At 39.7% G+C, this 19,662-nt stretch overlaps 1 protein-coding gene across 12 annotated transcripts in view; it reads left to right on the top strand.

Moving 5' to 3' along the window:
- The window catches only part of Khc-73 (Kinesin heavy chain 73), a 213,525-nt gene that overhangs the window by 163,822 nt on the left and 30,041 nt on the right, over positions 1-19,662 (top strand). For 7 of the 12 annotated variants that reach the window (XM_069505128.1, XM_069505136.1, XM_069505152.1 and 4 more), the window contains exons 6-18: positions 6,421-6,668; positions 8,150-8,297; positions 9,462-9,641; positions 12,026-12,125; positions 12,746-12,894; positions 13,305-13,542; positions 14,078-14,224; positions 14,812-14,922; positions 15,349-15,572; positions 16,047-16,205; positions 16,979-17,011; positions 18,055-18,216; positions 19,273-19,389. In XM_069505128.1, coding sequence (XP_069361229.1) covers positions 6,421-6,668; positions 8,150-8,297; positions 9,462-9,641; positions 12,026-12,125; positions 12,746-12,894; positions 13,305-13,542; positions 14,078-14,224; positions 14,812-14,922; positions 15,349-15,572; positions 16,047-16,205; positions 16,979-17,011; positions 18,055-18,216; positions 19,273-19,389 — 2,016 coding nt within the window. The remainder of the gene's footprint in view (positions 1-6,420; positions 6,669-8,149; positions 8,298-9,461; positions 9,642-12,025; positions 12,126-12,745; positions 12,895-13,304; positions 13,543-14,077; positions 14,225-14,811; positions 14,923-15,348; positions 15,573-16,046; positions 16,206-16,978; positions 17,012-18,054; positions 18,217-19,272; positions 19,390-19,662) is intronic. The other 5 variants (XM_069505141.1, XM_069505171.1, XM_069505177.1 and 2 more) reach the window with 3 other exon arrangements.

Genomic DNA, 19,662 nt, shown 5'->3' on the forward strand with positions numbered 1-19,662 from the left:
CCTACATAAATACAAACTGTAAAAGATTCCAGCCGGGATGCTGGATCTTGCCCCACGTTGGGCGCCACTGTAAGAGATTCCAGCTGGGATGCTGGATCTTGCCTCACGTTGGATAGCTGGACTGCTCCACGTTGGTTAACGGGGTCCGGATGGCACAAGAGAAACAACGTCGTAACAGCACCATGTATATTTTCGAGTTAAAAGTTACGAGTCGTGTCCCAGCGTCGTCCCACGCAGTGGAAGCGAGAGGTCGGAAGCGCGACTAGTAGTGTACGACGCGACAGCCGCGTCCCGTGCACACGTCCCACGCGGTGGAAGCGAATGCCGGAAGCGCGACTGCACTGCACTCTACGAGAAGCCGATAGCCATGTCCCGAACAAACGTCCCACGCAGTGGAAGCGCAGTCGGAAGCACGACACAGCGTACTCGTACGTTGTGCGTTGGTGAATCCGAAGACTGGCGAACTCTAGGATTGAATCGGATTGAGTCGGATTGACAACTGTTGGCTGTGGCTGGGTCTTATACTAGAGCCGGACGGTCTCTGCAGCGCGATGCGCTTTTGGCCAACTCACAGCCAACGCCATCTAGTGGCAACTTGGCGAGTTCGAGGGAGTTAGCGCGATCCACACCTTGGCTAGCGCCATCTGGTTATCGCTTGTGTTACAGTCTCCCCCTCAGTTTCCGAAGGCGTCCCGACGAGGAAACTGGAGAAAGAGTTCGTTTCGTAATTCGTCCCTTCTGTTGAACGTTGAACTTCATCCTCAGTGTGTTACAGTCTCCCCCTCAGTTTCCGAAGGCGTCCCGACGAGGAAACTGAAGAAAGAGTTCGTTTCGGCATTTGTCCCTCCTGTTGAATGTTGAGCTTCATTCTCCCCCTCGTTCAGAGCAGCTCCCATGGCAAAACTCCAGTGAGGTCTTCGTACGTTATGTTGATAGCCATCACGTAGACTCTTGGGTCTGAGGTTTTCGATTTGCCTGTGTCTGCCGGTTGTAACCGGCAGCCCCACACGTTGTGCGCCACTGTAAGAGATTCCACGTGGGATACGCTGGATATGCCCCACGTTGGGCGCCACTGTAAGAGATTCCAGCTGGGATGCTGGATCTTGCCTCACGTTGGATAGCTGGACTGCTCCACGTTGGTTAACGGGGTCCGGATGGCACAAGAGAAACAACGTCGTAACAGCACCATGTATATTTTCGAGTTAAAAGTTACGAGTCGTGTCCCAGCGTCGTCCCACGCAGTGGAAGCGAGAGGTCGGAAGCGCGACTAGTAGTGTACGACGCGACAGCCGCGTCCCGTGCACACGTCCCACGCGGTGGAAGCGAATGCCGGAAGCGCGACTGCACTGCACTCTACGAGAAGCCGATAGCCATGTCCCGAACAAACGTCCCACGCAGTGGAAGCGCAGTCGGAAGCACGACACAGCGTACTCGTACGTTGTGCGTTGGTGAATCCGAAGACTGGCGAACTCTAGGATTGAATCGGATTGAGTCGGATTGACAACTGTTGGCTGTGGCTGGGTCTTATACTAGAGCCGGACGGTCTCTGCAGCGCGATGCGCTTTTGGCCAACCCACAGCCAACGCCATCTAGTGGCAACTTGGCGAGTTCGAGGGAGTTAGCGCGATCCACACCTTGGCTAGCGCCATCTGGTTATCGCTTGTGTTACAGTCTCCCCCTCAGTTTCCGAAGGCGTCCCGACGAGGAAACTGGAGAAAGAGTTCGTTTCGTAATTCGTCCCTTCTGTTGAACGTTGAACTTCATCCTCAGTGTGTTACAAAACTTAATAAAAACGTTTCAAACTCCATTCGACAAATCAAATTGTTCGCCAGTTCTTGGACCAAGAGTTTCGCGAATTCAGAACGCGTATTTAATGTTTAATCGCTCACAATTCAAATTACGGATCCTCGGGGTGCGATCAAATTGCGCCCATTACAGCGTTCGCGGTAGAACAAGTGTGGGTGATTGGAGAGCAAATGAAGAGTTATGGTAACTAATAGCTGCTGTAATAGAGAGTATGGATCTTCTAATTTACTGGATTCAATGAAGTGCTTCCAAGCACTGAATACCGAACTGATAGACTGAAAACCGAAAGGTCGACGCGGTTCAAAAACCCCGCCCGTTGCACTATTGTCGTACCTACTCCTAGCACAAGCCTGACGCTTAGTTGGAGAGGAAAGGGTAATATTAGTCATTTAACATGACTAATATTCTTTAATATTAAATAAAAAATAAAAAAACAGTTACGTTTTCAATTTCTTTATATTAGATAGTGGTGCTTATTCGATTTTAGATAATCTCGCGTACTGGATTCCAATTCTATGTATTACATTCTGTTAAATATTGTCGTGCTCACTCCTAGTATTCGCAAACTGTAAACTTAATTGGAGGGAGAAGAGAATATTACTTGTGTTAACCATAACCAATATTCTTTCAATATTAAAAAAAACGGCCAAGTGCGAGTCAGGCTCGCGCAACGAGGGTTCCGTACTATAGTCGTATTTTTTCGACATTTTGCACGATAATTCAAAAACTATGATGCATAAAAATAAATAAGAATCTGTTTTAGAATGCACAGGTGAAGTCCTTTCATATAATACCCCACTTGATATAGTTATCCTACTTCGAAAATTGAAAATTCTAATTATTAGTTCATGACCACAATTTAATTTTTTTTGTGTGCTGTAACCACAAATTCACAGTTTTCAGATTTTTCCCTGAATGTCTGCTAATACCTACCTACCTGCCAAATTTCATGATTCTAGGTCAACGGGAAGTACCCTGTAGGTTTCTTGAGAGACCGACAGACAGGCAGACAGACAGACCCCGGAAAATTAAAGAGGTCCCACGGGATTTTGAAAAATTAAGTCGCGGGTGTCATATTAGTAGTAGCAGCGTATAATTGCTAGAAAGAGAACAATGTTTTACTCGTATTTAGCCGGTCACCTCTCATCAACAATTTGTGTATTCGCTTCCATATAATTGTCAATTTCCCCTCCAATCAATCGCAGTTTGTTTTTCCACGAGTTGTAATGGTCGCAATTTGAGAATATCGATTCGCTCTCCACGGAGTCGTTGATTATGTTTGCGAGTGATTAAACATCGAATATCCGTTTTGTACTTGTAATTGTAAAATCGCATAGCACCTCTCTATACCTCTTTTATTCTTCTTGTTGTAGTGTTCCTAAACACTGTAGTCATAGTCAGACGAAATGCCGAGATTCTCATTATAGAAGTTAAATTCAGCAAAAACTACCGATAGAGATAGTTTGCAAACACCTAAGTTTTGAGTGGTTTTAAACTAGGGCTATTCTGTGGATCTGTTAGCCTAGAGTCAAAGTTTCAACTGATTGCTTCGACTACAGACTTTCTAACTAGGATTTCGTATCCTATAAGTTCCTAATGTTCACGTACCTATTGGCGGACATTGGAAACTTGTAAGGAAGGAATGTATTCAAGAGATTCAAGTTAGTACATCGTGAGGAAACCTGCGTGCCTGAGAGTTCTCCATAATGTTCTCAAATCTGTGTTAAGTCTGCCAATCCCCACTTGGCCAGCGTGGTAGACTATGGCCAAATCCTTCTCACTTTTAAAGGAGACCCATACTGTGTAGTGAGCCGGCTATGGGTTGATCATGATGATAATGATGTTTTGAGAGTTGATTGATATTAGTACTTGTTGCTTAACTACAGGATATGACTGAAATTATACAATTACAGTTACACCCCAAAAGTTATAAAGCTCTGACAGACAGACAGATAGACAAGTCCAGATTCCTGGAATACCATTGTAAGTTCCATACTTTATGAATTCAAAATTTTGTAATTTTGAAACATTGTTGCATGGGGACCTTTGTAATTTTGAAATCATAAAGTATGGAACTTACAATGGGATTCTAGGAATCTGCACTAGTCTAGCGAAACTACGGGCTAGTCTAGAATATAAAAAGAAATTAAGTTATTAAGTTTATTACGCCGAATATGTTTCCAAGATCCTGAACTTGGACTAGGCGACTAATGACTATAAATATGTGAGAGCAAAGAATGACTTCGCTCTTGTATTGCCACTGTATTGCTCAGAGTTTGGGGGAAACTGATTTATGTTTCATCTTGATGGTACGCCGGAAAGTTGAGAGATAGCGTGAAATAAGTTTGGTTTGTGATTTATTTATATACTTACTCGTAGTAAATTCTGGGGTATTATGTCTCTAATTTAGTATAGAATATGTTGTGTGTAGTAGCTTTTATGTACTTATAATATAAAGTAGGTACTTGTTTAATTTAGGATATTACTCATGATACTATAAAAAACTTAAGAACTCTGAAAGTCTGCTTAAGAACTCTTTTATTTTCCGGGATAAAAAAGCCTGTGTCTATCTCCGGGATGCAAGCTCTTTATACCTGATTTTTGCCAAAATTGGTTAAAGGTGGACCTTGAGAAGGTAACAAACAGGCAAAAAGACAGACGGACACACTTCTATTTATAGTACTTTAAGTATACCTAGGTAAGTTGGAAAAAATTAATACGGATAAAAGATTACCTATGGTACGCGACAGGTCGAGATGACAATCGGGGTGGGGACGCCCCCGCACACCCACACAACCCCCGCGCTAACCCGGCGCGGGTGACGTTCGGGTGTGCGGGGCGTTCCCCCGCCTCCTACCCCGTTTGCTAACTCGACCTGTCGCGAACTATATACGCGTAATTTAATTAAGATGGCGCTTTAAATATCGGATATCGGAACACTAACAGTGATAACTGTTACCCATCGGCAAGGAACTAGGAAGTCGATCCTTGGAAGTTTGCACAAGTTTCCACCTCGTGTACATAATTTGATTTCCTCCGAACTTAGACCAAGGTGCAGATTTGTTAAGGTAGCAAGCTTCTAGCGTAGTTACATCAAATTACGTACTGATTGCTGAAACTTGTAGGTCGTGGAGTTCGGAATTTTGTAGTTTAGGTAGTTCATTAGGGATAACATTTTTTATGCTATGTCTCAATATAGTCTCGACACACCTACATACTGTACGCGGCTGAAAATAATGTACCTTTAGAGGGAGATAGCGAATTACTAATATATTATAGGTAACTAATATTTGTACATTTCTCAGTGTACACATAAGATTGTGGAATATCATAATTCATGATCATGATCAACCCATCGCCGGCTCACTGCAGAGCACGGGTCTCCTCTCAGAGTGAGAAAGGTTTGACCATAAACTACCACGCTGGCCATGTGCGGATTGGTAGACTTTACAGACTTTGAGAACATTAAGGTGAACTCTCAGGCATGCAGGTTTCCTCACGATGTTTTCCTTCACTGTTAAAGCAAGTGATATTTAGTTACTTGAAACGCACATAACTCCGAAAAGTTAGAGGTGCGTGCCCGGGATCGAACCCCCCGACCTCCGATTAGAAGGCGGACGTCCTAACCACTAGGCTATCACAGCTTGTGGAAGCTTATAGAATATGCAATAAGTTAAATTGTAAAGCGTTCATTAGAATAGATGAAAATGCATGTTCAATAAATTCCCCTGACGATGGTCATGGCCATATGAGAGCCATTGTTCCTTTGTGAAACATCTCTTTGCTTAGTGTATTGGCATTGTTTTGTTTCAAATATTAAAGTGCACTTGTATATTGATGATATTATTCAAATACAAAAATGTGTAACTTTATAACTATAAAGTATAACTAATTAACTAGCTTAAAAATCCCGTGGGATCTCTTATTCGGGATAAAAAGTAGCCAATGTCACTCTCCAGGTCTTTAACTATAGCCATGCAAAAAAGCACGTCAATCGATTTGGATTTGCACGATTGAAGGACAAACCAACAAACAAACACACTTTCGCATTTATAATAAGGGTACTGATATCATGTTCAGTGGAAAAAATATAAGAGAATGTAAAATACAGTTAAATAACTTTTCATTGTTATCAGTGTAAGTAAATACAGTGAAAATCTGTTATAACAACGTTGATGGGACCACTATCATTAGGTCGCAAAAGGCGCTAGTTGTTATAACCAACATGTTAAGTCTTTACACTACAAATAGCCGGGATTTATATTTTGGTCATTATAACCAAAATGTCATTATAAATAATGTCGTTTTAAACGGTTTTGACTATCTATATAATATACAAAATTCAAAGTCCTGACTGACTGACTTATATTAACGCACAGCCTAAACCACTGGTCCTAGAGACATGCAATTTGTAGAGTGTGTTCTTTGTAAAGAGTAGGTGTCCACTAAGAAAGGACTTTTCGAAACTCCACCTCTAAGTGGGTCAAATAGGGGTTCGAAATTGGAGTCCACGCAGACGAAGTCGAGAGTATAAGCTAGTAAAAAATGAAATGATCCAGGCATAAATAGCACTTACTTGTTTAAAATCTAACTTAAAATACTTTTTTTCTACAGGACATCGACAACCTAATGACAGAAGGCAACAAGTCCCGAACGGTCGCAGCCACAAACATGAACAGCGAGTCGTCACGATCACACGCAGTTTTCAGCGTGGTGCTAACGCAGACGCTGACCGACGTAGCCACTGGGGTGACGGGGGAAAAGGCGGCCAGGCTGTCCCTTGTCGACTTGGCCGGCTCCGAGAGAGCTGTGAAGACTGGAGCCGTGGGAGACCGGTTGAAAGAGGGATCGAATATTAATAAGTGAGTATAAAAGGTGGTAAATGTTGAGTATGTTTGTGCAGAAGATTAATGGGTGATGGAGTGTTCGCAGAGACGGGAAAAATTGTGCAAAATTTCATCGTTTGATGCAATAATATTGTGCGAGATATTTTTCTGTAGATAAGACAGGAAGAGGAACGTCTATTTCCAGAGAGCCTCAATAGCGTAATGGTCAGGTTGCGCATTGAAAACCGAAAGGTTGACTGACGGTTGAAAGATCACCCATTGCTCTGTTTGTCGTAAGTGCTCCTAATATTAGCTTAACCTCTACGTGAAGAGGAAAGAGGAATATTTTTTTTATGGTAACCTGGCATTTTTTTTAAAAATCAACCAGAGTTGTTTCGATCAACATAGGCTAGGGACAGTTCACAGTTGTTTCACAGGGTCTCCACGCGGAACCAACTATATTGTAATATACAGGGTGTAATCAGAACGGTAGCAAGAACTTAGCGCTATTGTTATATTACCTAAACACAATCCAATACCCATTTACCTCATTTTGTAGTTTTAGTGATTTAGTATTTTTCAAACCCGCAATGTATAGCGTGCAAAACTCGGGTGGTCTACTTACGCAACGTTCGTTAACATCTAGCGTCAGCCAGATGTTTTCCTCATTTTCACAAAATTATAGGATTTTTAAAATATTTTTTTCGCGTTTTTTTTTGTGGTATCATATCAGTAGGTAATCATCAGTACTATCACCTGTCTTCGTTTTTGCCAGCGTTCTGGTTACATCCTGTATATTATTGTTGTAGTATGTAGAATATCCATGACTTAGCGGTCTATAAGAGAGAGCTGTGAGCATGTCCGAGGTCAATTACAAAGTATGTAAAAACGTTATGATTGTTTTATACTGAAAGAAATTTTGTATACACGTTTAGTAGGTTTTATTTTTACGTTTATACGTTTCCCAATAGTTGCTGCGTTGGCGACGTCTGGACTGAAGGAATAAATAAAGGACTATAAAAGAGACAAATTACCAGTTAATAGCCTATTTGGATTCACATGTTTATGCAATTTGTATATTGCAACGCAAAGTAAATTGTTCTCAGTAACTATCATACGACTTATATGTTATTTTAGACTATAATGTAGGTTGTGTAGTATGTAACTAGTATTTTATTGCTTACTAGATGGTGCCCGCGACTTCGTCCGTGTAGATTTAGGTATTAAAAAACTCCCGTGGGAACTTTTTGATTTTTCGGAATATAAAGTAGCCTATGTCATTCCCCGGGATATAAGCTAACTCTGTACCAAATTTCATCATAATCGGTTAAACTGTTTAGCCCTGTTATTAAACAATTTCAACGAAATTTGGTATAGAGATAGCGAGCGAGCGAGACGGCCATAGGCCTTTTATTACGGAAAGTCTACGGGTCCTAAAAAACCCAAATCCTCGCGGACGAAGTCATCTATTAAAATTTACGTCTATGAGTAAAAAATGATATTTTTATCATTCACAGATCTCTAACAACGTTGGGTCTTGTCATATCAAAACTAGCGGACCAGTCTTCGGGGAAAAACAACAAAGACAAGTTCGTGCCCTACAGAGATTCTGTGCTCACGTGGCTCCTCAAGGACAACCTTGGAGGGAACAGTAAAACTGTTATGGTAAGTATTTATCCTATCTGACTAACTGATCCACTCTGGTTAGTCTTAGCTTAGCTTAACGGCTGAGGTTTGCATTTTTTTATATTCCATAACAAGTTAGCAATCTACTTGGTGGTAAATGATAATGCAGTCTAAGATGGAAGTGGGCTAACTTGGAAGGAGTATGTCAGTTTTTATCGGTTTCTACACGGCATCGCACCGGAATTTACTACTTTGAAACAACCGCTAAATTCGGTAACTAGCCACGGCCGTAGTCTTCCAGTAGACTAGCTCAGAACAGTTTAGAAATTAAAAATTCCCAGATTGCTCCTGCTGGAAATCTAACCTGGGTCCTCCTCACATAAGAATTCCGGCGAACATAGGGCTATTGGCTCGCGCGTAGCGCGTCTACGCTACGTGCGAGATGCGCGTATGAAAAAGGCACGCGTACCTACTAAATCGAATTTATTACCGAAACCGCACTAAATAAATTACTTTTCTTTTAAATAAAAGTTTATCAGAAGCCAATTTCAGCGAAAGTTCCCAAATATTTCCCGTACCTATCATATTTCACGACGAAAACATGAACATTAAAGGCTCCCGGAATAGCGTCTATGAAAACAATAAACAAACTCTCACTCTCTTTTATGCTCGTACAAAATATTTGGGTCACATACCACTCGGCTAATTTTTCAGACGTAAAAGCAATTTTCTATTAAGCACTCTCATTCAGATTTCAAGGAGTTTTAAAATATTTCCCAAACAGAAATACTTTTCTAGGTTTTGAAATTCAATTTTGTAAATGGAGGAAATTTTGTTTTAATGCTTTAAATTGATGTTTAGAGACTGTGGGTTAAATTTATAGAAATACGCTTTTCCTGCTTTTTTTTAAAAATTCCACCCCTAAGGAGTTTAAATAGGAGATTAAAGTTTGTATAAAAGTTCGTTCAAGTTATAAGTATCTAAGAAAATTGGTATATAGTCTTTCAGTCAAAAATTAAAAGTACATGTTTCAGGATTTTTGGGAATTCTACCCCGTCAGCGATTTCCAAAAATTCCATTCGAGCAAATCTGGGGCAGGTCATATTTGTTATTTATTTGCGATGATCGTAATATAGTTCCTACGAGACACGAGAAACAGCCACAAGTTTAATATAGTAACGTGATTAACAAAATCTTCCACAGGTGGCCACAATATCCCCAGCGGCGGATAACTACGAGGAGACGTTGTCCACGCTGCGGTACGCGGACCGCGCCAAGCGCATCGTGAACCACGCCGTCGTCAACGAGGACCCCAACGCGAGGATCATTCGCGAGCTGCGCCAGGAGGTCGAGGCGCTCAAGGAGATGCTCAAACACGCTACGGTAAGTTTCAGATGACCAAATCTTGCTGCTTGAGTGGAGTCCTTGCACCGGAAAACGAAGACAAAGAAAGAAGCTAAAAACCTTTGTCATTCGGACATTTTTTTATTACAAATATCAGTTTTTGAGTATTCCCAAATTCCCCATCCCATTCTCAAAAACTACTTTTTCAAGTTAGCTACTTTTTAGAAATAGAACTGCTGCAGTCGCTCGATACCATAGACTTTTAAAATGCTACCGTTTTTACTTTTACTCTTTTTTAGACTGAAAAAATAATAATTATGTATTTTATTTTATATTTTAATTGGAGTGAATCACGGTTGTTTTATAACTAGGTCTGCCAACACACTCAAGTATAACGCAAGTACAGCTGAGATAGGGAGGTTAATGCGCTTAGGAAGATTGTATCGCAAGCAACCGTTAACGGATTTATGTTATACTTACATATATTAGGTATAGCTTTACAGAACTTTCTAATTAAGTTTTATAAACTGTAACAAAGTTGCGTGTTGTCTAGAAGTTCATCTAATTTTGTGGCGAAATAATTGAAAAAGACATGGCTTTATAATAAAATCGATAGCTAAGTGAAATGATTTGATAACTTTAAGAACAGTCAACAATATTTTGATAGGTTTCGTTCGACCCCCCAATCATACAAGAGTATGGTACCCTACAAAATCTATCCTTTGTTTTCCCAATTCGCGTCTTCCCTCAACTTGCGCTCTGTAATTTTTTTTTATAAAATGATTTTGTAAAACCAGATATTAATCATACAAAATGTTAAAACTAGGTTCTCTCCTTTGACCGTGTTGCGGTAAGTGGGGTTATTGTGACAAGCAACTGCAGGTTTACGTAAATCACACGGCCTGACAAAAAGTAGGTCTGCCAAAACTTCTAGTATTGACTAGTGGGTCAATCCCGAAGTATCGCTGATGCGCCGAATTATGTTTAAAGTATAGTCCGCGTAATGGTCAAACAAAGCAAAGCCGTAAAACTGGGTTATTTAAGTGACATGTAAGGAACCTTCTGTTGTGTAAAAGTCTTTAATAAAAAGTTAATAAGCCGTTTCACAATTACAATTTGGGTGGGTTTGTATCGCGATAATGTCCAAAAGGCGGAATGAGACTTACCAAAAACGTACGTCAGTCGTTCCCACACTTATACATGAATCCTAAAGTATAAGTTATAAGCTTATCTTAAGGTACAAGTGTTTACATTGGAATTGGCTTATTTTATACAATGTACCTACACAATAATATGTTATACTGTTACACCGAACGTAACATATCTTTTAGCTGAAATGTGTGACCAGAAGAGTAATTAATAATTTTTATTTTTAGACATAAAACCTGATATCTTTTTAAAAAGTCTGTTTCGTTTATTTTAATATTTATACTCAGAGGATAATCCTAAATCGATTTAATGCCGTTGTAGTTTAAAAATGACTGTTAAGCGGCTGACGACACAAATACCTTTATCTTATTAGCATTTGCTGGGACGCCTCAGCCCCTAACGAGTTTTACGGATTAGCCCTCCTTAAGGTGCGGCGGTAGCTGTATTTATAAAAGGCCGAGAAGCCAAAGAAAGAAAATATAGAAAATTAATACTGCTTATGAGTAGGTAATTACATTTTATGAAGGCAAAATATCTATAGAAGAAACCCCAATTTATTGGATAGAAGCAGGCATAAATAAATTGCTTATGCCCATTTTTTTGGTTGTACCCTAACGCCAGATTTTACGGAGTATACGTTAAGGTGTACGTGTGTATATTATTTTTTAAGTTTAGCAATTTTGTTTTTATCCTTACCTATTGTATCACAAGTTATCAGTACCCTTATTATAAATGCGAAAGTGTGTTTGTTTGTTAGTTTGTCCTTCAATCACGTCGCAACGGTGGAACGGATTGACGTGATTTTTTGCATGGATAAGATAAAGACCTGGAGAGTGACATATGCTACTTTTTATCCCGGAAAATCAAAGAGTTCCCACGGAATTTTTAAAAACCTAATTCCACGCGGACGAAGTCGCGGGCATCAGCTAGTTTATCAATAAATTGCTTATACGAAAACCATGTCCCAGTAAGTTTCGTTTTCTTATTTTAATAAAGTAATCTATCTGAAGAGGATCTATTCTGGTTCCTGACAAGTGATCCTTCATCATCATTATCAACCAATAGACGTCCACTGCTGGACATAGATACCTTGTAGTTCCACACGCCACGATTTGCGCCGCCTGAATACAGCAGCTCCCGACGACTCGTTTGATGTCTGTTTATCTAGTGGGCGCGTCTGGTGCGAGTTCGCTATTCTAGCACCTTCGGACCTTGTGAACCTTGGGATATAGGATTGAACTATTAATTATTATTAATGGTTTTTTTTATTCCAGGGCTCTCCTGTGGGCGAAGACGTGCATGAGCAATTGGCACAAAGTGAGCACCTGATGAAAGAAATGTCCCGAACGTGGGAAGAAAAACTCGTCGAAACTGGTCAGTATACCTTTTGCACTATTTCGTCCAAAATGTTAATAGTGTTCCAAGTTATTATATTCCGTGATTCTTGACAGCAAATTGTCAAAGTCAAACCTTTACACGAAACTACGCCATCATGAGTAAATGTGCCAAAATAATTTCAATACACTTATATAATAGCAGTTTTCTGGGCTATGAATACAAAATATTCCTCAAATAATGCTTGTAACTCGATGTTGTAGGTACAAGATTTGTATCTGTAGTGAACCTGAACCCTGACGACACCCCATATCCAGTAGTAATCTAACTGCAGGATATGGGGTTTCGTCAGGGTTCGTCAAATGTTTAAAACAAGCGTTTTGAACTTATGTAAAAAAAACTGTTAGAACCAAATAAATGGTTATCGATCTTTGTGTTTTTAGTATGTCTCGTTTCTGTTTATCATGTGTATCGCAAAACAATAACCCTGCGTCACTTAGTACTTACAAAAATGGTTTGGTTTTTATATATAAACTTTTTTCTAACCCTAGGTCACTAGACCAATTTGTCATTGAGAAAGTAATAGCCAGCGCAGTCTATACCTTCTTGTTTACATTTGTGTAAACTAATAATTTCCTAACCATTTGTTATCCTTTCAGGTCGAATACAAAGTGAAAGGCAGCATGCTCTAGAAAAAATGGGAATTAGTGTACAAGCGAGCGGTATCAAAGTTGAGAAGAATAAATATTATCTAGTAAATTTGAACGCAGACCCGTCGTTGAATGAATTGTTGGTGTACTATCTAAAGGTAAATATGTCGAGCTGCAAGTGCTTTAGAATCATCAAAATAATTTACCACTTGCACTGGTTAGAAATGCTGTTCCTACCGAGAAGATGTATTTTTAGTAGAAAATTCTTCATAAATCATTGTAATTTGCTGAGATTTTTAATCCGCTTATTTAACTGTAATCCAGAACTTTATTGATATAAGAAATCTTTCATCTATATGGCTTACATTTTTCTCCCCTCAACTAAGTGAGAGTATTGGATTGAAAACGACAGTCATATTTATGACAACATATTATTTTGATTTCCTTCAGTACCCAAGTTGGACTATTTAGTACAATTTTAGTCCTTAATCTAACGGTTAACCTCACTTTTGAGAAGGCAGTTGACACAGAGTAAATATCACCCTTCTCAATATTTTTTAATTTTCAGGACAGAACGCTAGTGGGTGCAGACAGTGAGGCGGATATCCAGCTGTCGGGGCTAGGGATCCAACCGCAGCACTGCATGCTAGTAGTGGAGGGGGTCAGTCTACACATGGAGCCGGTGAGCGGCGCCAGGTGCTTCGTCAACGGCACGCCCGTAGTGTCGAGGGTGCGGCTGGGACACGCGGACAGGATACTGTGGGGGAACCATCACTTCTTCAGGGTCAACTGTCCTAAGGAAACCAGTGAGTACATGCATAAATGCCCGGTTTGCATCTAAGCGTAGCAGAGATGTGCTCAGTCGATCAATCAGATTTTTAAACAAAGATGTAATAATTTTTTCATATCAAGGCTAGTGTGGTGAATTGTGGCCTAACTAAAGTTTAGGCCCTAAACCCTTCTCATCAGCTATTAATGGCCTAAATTAATAATCAATCTATTTACTATCTCAACATTGTTATTTTTATAACATTATTAAACATGTTTTGATAAATTTTAATAAACTAGCTTATGCTCGCGACTTCGTCCGCGTGGACTACACAAAGTTCAAAAATTTCTACGTCATAATAGCTATCTGCATGCCAAATTTCAGCGTTATCCGTCCAGTGGTTTGAGCTATGCGTTGATAGATCAGTCAGTCAGCTTTTTCTTTTATATATTTGGATAAACAACGTAGCTAATCAATCATTTAAGTAACTAACTATTATTATCGACAGATTTAGATAGATAGATTATTATTAATTACGGCCATATGAGTATAAAAATCAAAAATGTGTTCAGCAGCGGCCGCGTCGGAGCCGCAGACGCCGGCGCAGCCGATCGACTACAACTTCGCGCGCGACGAGATCATGCTCAACGAGCTCAGCAACGACCCCATCCAGACCGCCATCTCGCGCCTCGAGCGGCAGCACGAGGAGGATAAGCAAGGTAATTGGCCTAGAGAATTGCGCTTGAATGTGTTGTATTGAAATGTTAGAGCCATATCTATGCGGAAAAAATGCCAAAGAGTGCCACTAGGAAATCAGCGACGTATTTTTTCAGGGATACAGTCCCTTTAGTTTCAGGGGGTTAGACGATATTAAACGAGTCGCAGGGAGTCGCAGGGAGCCGCTGGATTCAGGCAACGCGGTACAATACCGTGGGAAGTTCCTACAGTCCACGTTTGTCTGTTGATGACGTTGACGAAACCAACTTCCTGACTCGAAATACACCCATGGTTTTCTGAGCAATAATTAATAAATGATTACTATTTTAATAGACACAAAAAATATCTCATGATTTAAAAGTTTTGGATTGAGGTTTGATTTTTAAAATAAAGTAATAGAGCAGTTTTTGTCACAGAATCACAATAGTCCATTGTAAGGCATATTTTTTGTAAGCATCAAAATCTGAAAAACTAAATCTAAGCGGTAACCACTTATTTTTAATTTTCTTTACGTAATACGTTACCTATAAATATGCATAAAATAATGCGCTTAGAGAGTTTGCAATCATAATATTTTTTACCTCCGTAGTGGCACTAGAAAAGCAGAGACAGGAGTACGAGCGCCAGTTCCAGCAGCTCCGAAACATCCTGTCACCGTCCACACCCTACCCGCCCTACTCTTACGACCCGCTCAAATTAGGTGAGATTAGTCATTGGACTATAGAATTAGTTACAATTGTTTGAATCAAGGTCCCATCTCCTAACTGTTCAGAGTGCGATATAGTGGAGGACGTACTGCATATAATGGCTGAAAGCGTCCGGAACGAAGCTGAAAGATCGGATTTTTACTGTATGTAAATCTCCTAAACACAGGAATATGGAACAACATTCTTGCCTTCTCGGCATCCAAGAGAAGACAAGGATTCTGTACAAATTAGTATTCAGAGAGCTTAAGCGTAGAGAGTAAGACATTTTTGTATGTGGTTTGTATTCTACAGGCGTGACATGCTCACTTTGTGACCAAACCCCTATAAATAAATTAGTTAAAATATACATACTTTGTTTTTATAACGTTTTAGTTTCAGTTTTACTCTCGGTATCGAAGCTTAACCTCTATATTGTGTAGGTAAAATGACGGCGTGTACGCCCACCACCGCGGCGCGCGTTGAGCGATGGGCGGCTGAGAGAGATGACACCTTCAAGAGATCGCTGGGCCGGTTAAAGGCGGACATACTGCGGGCCAATGCGTTGGTGCAGGAAGCCAACTTTCTAGCGGAAGAGATGAGAAGAAACACCCGGTTTAGCGTCACCTTGCAGATACCACCACAAAACCTCAGCCCTAATAGAAAGGTTGGTAACTTTTGCGCGTACATCTTTCTATGGTATAAGTGAAGCAGAAACGTTGGTGGGTATGGGAAGATAAGAAAGTGGCAAACCCGAGCCAATGCTTTAGTGCAAAAAGCCCACTTTGTATGAGAGAAGAGAAGAAAAAACACGCGATTTAGTGTTACGTTACATATACCACGGCAATACCTCAGCCCTGATAGACAGGTAGGTAACGCGCGTACGTTTACTAAAGGTATAAGTGAGACAGAAAAAGTGTTGGGTGTGGATAAATGGGTAGTGGAAAGAGACGACACGTTCAAGAGATCGCTGGGGTGGTAAAGGCGGACAAACTGCGACATTGCTTTATTAAAGCACGATTAGTCAAGTGCAATAACAATGTAAAAAAATCTTGAAACATTTGTAACACAGCTTTTTAAAAAAATTGATTAAAAACAATTTTATATTGTGCTATCTTATACCAATTTTGTAATTTTGTAGCGTGGCGCCTTCGTATCGGAGCCAGCGATAATGGTCAAACGTCCGACGCGAGGCGCTCAAGTATGGTCAATGGAGAAGCTAGAGAACAAGTTGGTGGACATGCGGGACATGTATGACGAGTGGCGCCGCCGGCAACAGCGGGATGACGTCATAGAAAACGTAAGTTTAGTAGCTATAGTCCGTACAAAATGATTTTTCACGCACCATTTTTACTCTATGGGTAAACTGTCATGTCAAAAGTACGGTTCACATTTAAAATAAGGACTAACATCTACTTAAAAATGTACTTTTAACATGAGAGACAAAAAGTTAAAATGGCGCCTGAGAAGTAATTTCTTACGCACTATACCCACATTTTACAAAAAAAAAAAATTATAATTGGTCACAAAATATTTACAAATCGCAATCGCAAAAATTACGCAAATCGTGTTTAAAATTTTGAAATTAAATGAATATTATAACTAATACTTACTAAGTTTAATTTTGTGATTCCCAGTATATTAAATATGTTTTTATAGTTACTTCAATTGTCTAATTTAAATATATTAAACGCCGACATGGCTAATGTGCCGGACTTTGTTAGTTAGATTTAACATGCTATGTACTTATACACATTACGCAAATAAAGAATTGTATTGTATTGGAATGTCAGACATTGCCTAAACACCAGTCCACGGCTGGTTGCAATCAGGAATAGTTGTCAGAAAAAATTCTGATGATACTCTGCTCATACAGTTTGTACTAAACCCCGCAGACTGTCTGAATTCTGCCGGATCAGACATCTGCTCCTGATGCCTGTAAAGTATTTACGATAGAAAATATTCTGATGCACTTTTCTGTCTGATAGTAATAAAAATAAAACATACACAATTAACAAATTCTAAATGTGCTATTTACTAACACACCACCCAAACTAACGTATTTGTTCCCAGGGCGTGGTACCAATCGATCCTGAATCACCAACGGTTCGTTTAGACAATTAACTAAAAATCACATTTACCATTTAGAAACTACTATATCCAGGCTTGCAATCGCTTTTTACTGCCTAAATCATTTGTAACTTTATCTGGATTTATCATTTTCAAAAAATATTCTCCATTCTGAGCTATAAAAATTCATGCGGCCTAACCACTTCAGTTTGACAGCTATAACGTGACGATCGCAATCACCTCTGATTGGCTGACACTCTTTCTCTTTTGGCTAAAATGCACCATATCAGCAAGAATGTTATAAATTCAGTCAATCATATAACAATTACGATTGTAACAATGTCTCGTGCTAGTGCTTTATATGTCATTTACTCAAACATCATTATAATCCTTCATGCTTTTAATTTTGTTTGGAAGCTTCAGGAATTGTAGCGGTTCTTTTTATTGGCATAATCAACTATTCTGCTATATTCAAGTGATACTTTACAGACACGATTCTATCATATAATATTATTGTTTTGTCTGTGTGTACAAAAAACGTAAACATCTTTCAACGTCGCTTTTTATACATTTGTATCAGTTATTTCTTAAATGTTAGCTCATTTCTCACACGGGTAAAGTTTTCACCAAGCGCATTGACTTACTCGTCTGTTCCGTATCGCAGTGGCTATTAATTTAGCTGTGCAGTGTACATTGCGGAAAGTGCGTTACGCCGTCCCTTTCTATATCTATCGCCGAGCTTCATAGACTATGACATTATCTCGGTCAAACATTTTCCGTGGTGTAGCAGCTTACAGCTTCACAGTAGAGTACTAAAAAGAGTAATAATAAAATAATTAATGATTATTTGTTCCAAAAAATTTAAAATACAATTTTGCTCACAATTAACCTCGACTCGCAAACTAGGTTAACTTGTATCATGGAGGTGAGGTTCTTCCCGGATGTGCAATGTAAAATAACAAGTAATATAGCCATTGAGATACCGAATAATATGCCTGCTGGTTGCGACTGACCATCGGAGTAAATATTTTTTTTAAATCCTAAAATCCATCATTTTTCGAGGGTTATGTTTTTCGTAGGAACCCGTCGACAAAGTTCTGGATCCGTTTTACGAGACACAAGAGAACCACAATTTGATCGGCGTAGCGAACATATTCCTGGAGGCGCTGTTTCATGACGTCACACTCGACTACCACACGCCTATTATAAGCCAGCAGGGAGAAGTTGCCGGCAGGTTACAGGTAAATGTTCCTTTTGAATTTTAAAAGCAATACTAAATTTAGGTTAATACTAAACACATAAAGATTGCTGACTTTGTCATTTATCCAACGAACTCTAAATTCGTGAACCAAAATGTGCATAGCCAACAAAAGTCAATGACAGAATATCTATAGAACCGTTACTTATTTTATTATATAATTAACTTGAAATTTGGAAAGTAGGTTTTTTCTTGAGGTTAGGTGTCAGCTAAGAAACGACTATGAGAAAATCCCCCCCCCCCCCTAAAGGAGTGAAATGGGGGTTGGAAGGTTATATGTGTTATTCGGTGCTGTTCAGAGTGCGTGTCCTAATGTTTGTTTCTGAAAAAAAGTCATTTGTTTCCTGTAGGCCACGCGGGCGAAGCCGCGGGCAGAAGCTAGTCTATATATATAAAAGGAAAAGGTGACTGACTGACTGACTGACTGACTGACTGACTGACTGACTGACTGATCTATCAACGCACAGCTCAAACTACTGGACGGATCGGGCTGAAATTTGGCATGCAGATAGCTATTATGACGTAGGCATCCGCTAAGAAAGGATTTTTGAAAATTCAACCCCTAAGGGGGTGAAATAGGGGTTTCAAATTTGTGTAGTTCACGCGGACGAAGTCGCGAGCGTAAGCTAGTATTATATAAAAATCGTTTACACGTATGCTTTATGCAGCATTTTGTTTCTGTTTCATCACTGATAACTAAACATAGGATTTAACACCTCTCGAACTTGCGGTTTTTTATTAAATCTAAGTTTAAGTCACAATGATTCTAGGTTATATGCAATTTACCTGTAATATTGTGAAACTAATAAAAACATCCGCAAGTTTAAAATCACAATTTTTAATTTTTAAGTAGTTATTTAATACTAGGATAATTATCATCAATTTATATTGTGTGTAAATTGGTGGGTCAGGATCTGTCATTCTCCTTTGTCAAGGTCATTTACTAAATTCCAGATAAATAAATAGTTATAGATAAAAATTGTTCTTTCTAAAACTTGTTTAGTATGCAAAATACAGTGTTCATGTGGTGTGTTTTCAGGTGGAAATAAGTCGAGTGAATGGGCAATTTCCGCAAGACAGAATATGTGAAGCGGGCTCGGACAGTTCGGGCGACATGCGCGATGACGAGGATGCTGTTGATCCTGCCACACAACAAGTTAGTAACCTTAATTCTTTTATTTTATGTTTATTAATAAGAATATTAGCCATGTTAAATGACTAATATTCCCTTTCCTCTCCAACTAAGCGTCAGGCTTGTGCTAGGAGTAGGTACGACAATAGTGCAACGGGCGGGGTTTGAACCGTCGACCTTTCGGTTTTCAGTCCACTCCATTACCGGTTGAGCTATTGAGGCTTGAGCTGATTCAGTTTGGTAACCATTTTCTGATTAGTTGGTGCAACAGCGGTACGACATCAGCACGCTCGGATG

The sequence above is a fragment of the Maniola hyperantus genome, chromosome 2 (genome assembly GCF_902806685.2).
Source record: "Maniola hyperantus chromosome 2, iAphHyp1.2, whole genome shotgun sequence".
In the NCBI taxonomy this organism is placed as follows: Eukaryota; Metazoa; Arthropoda; class Insecta; order Lepidoptera; family Nymphalidae; genus Maniola; species Maniola hyperantus.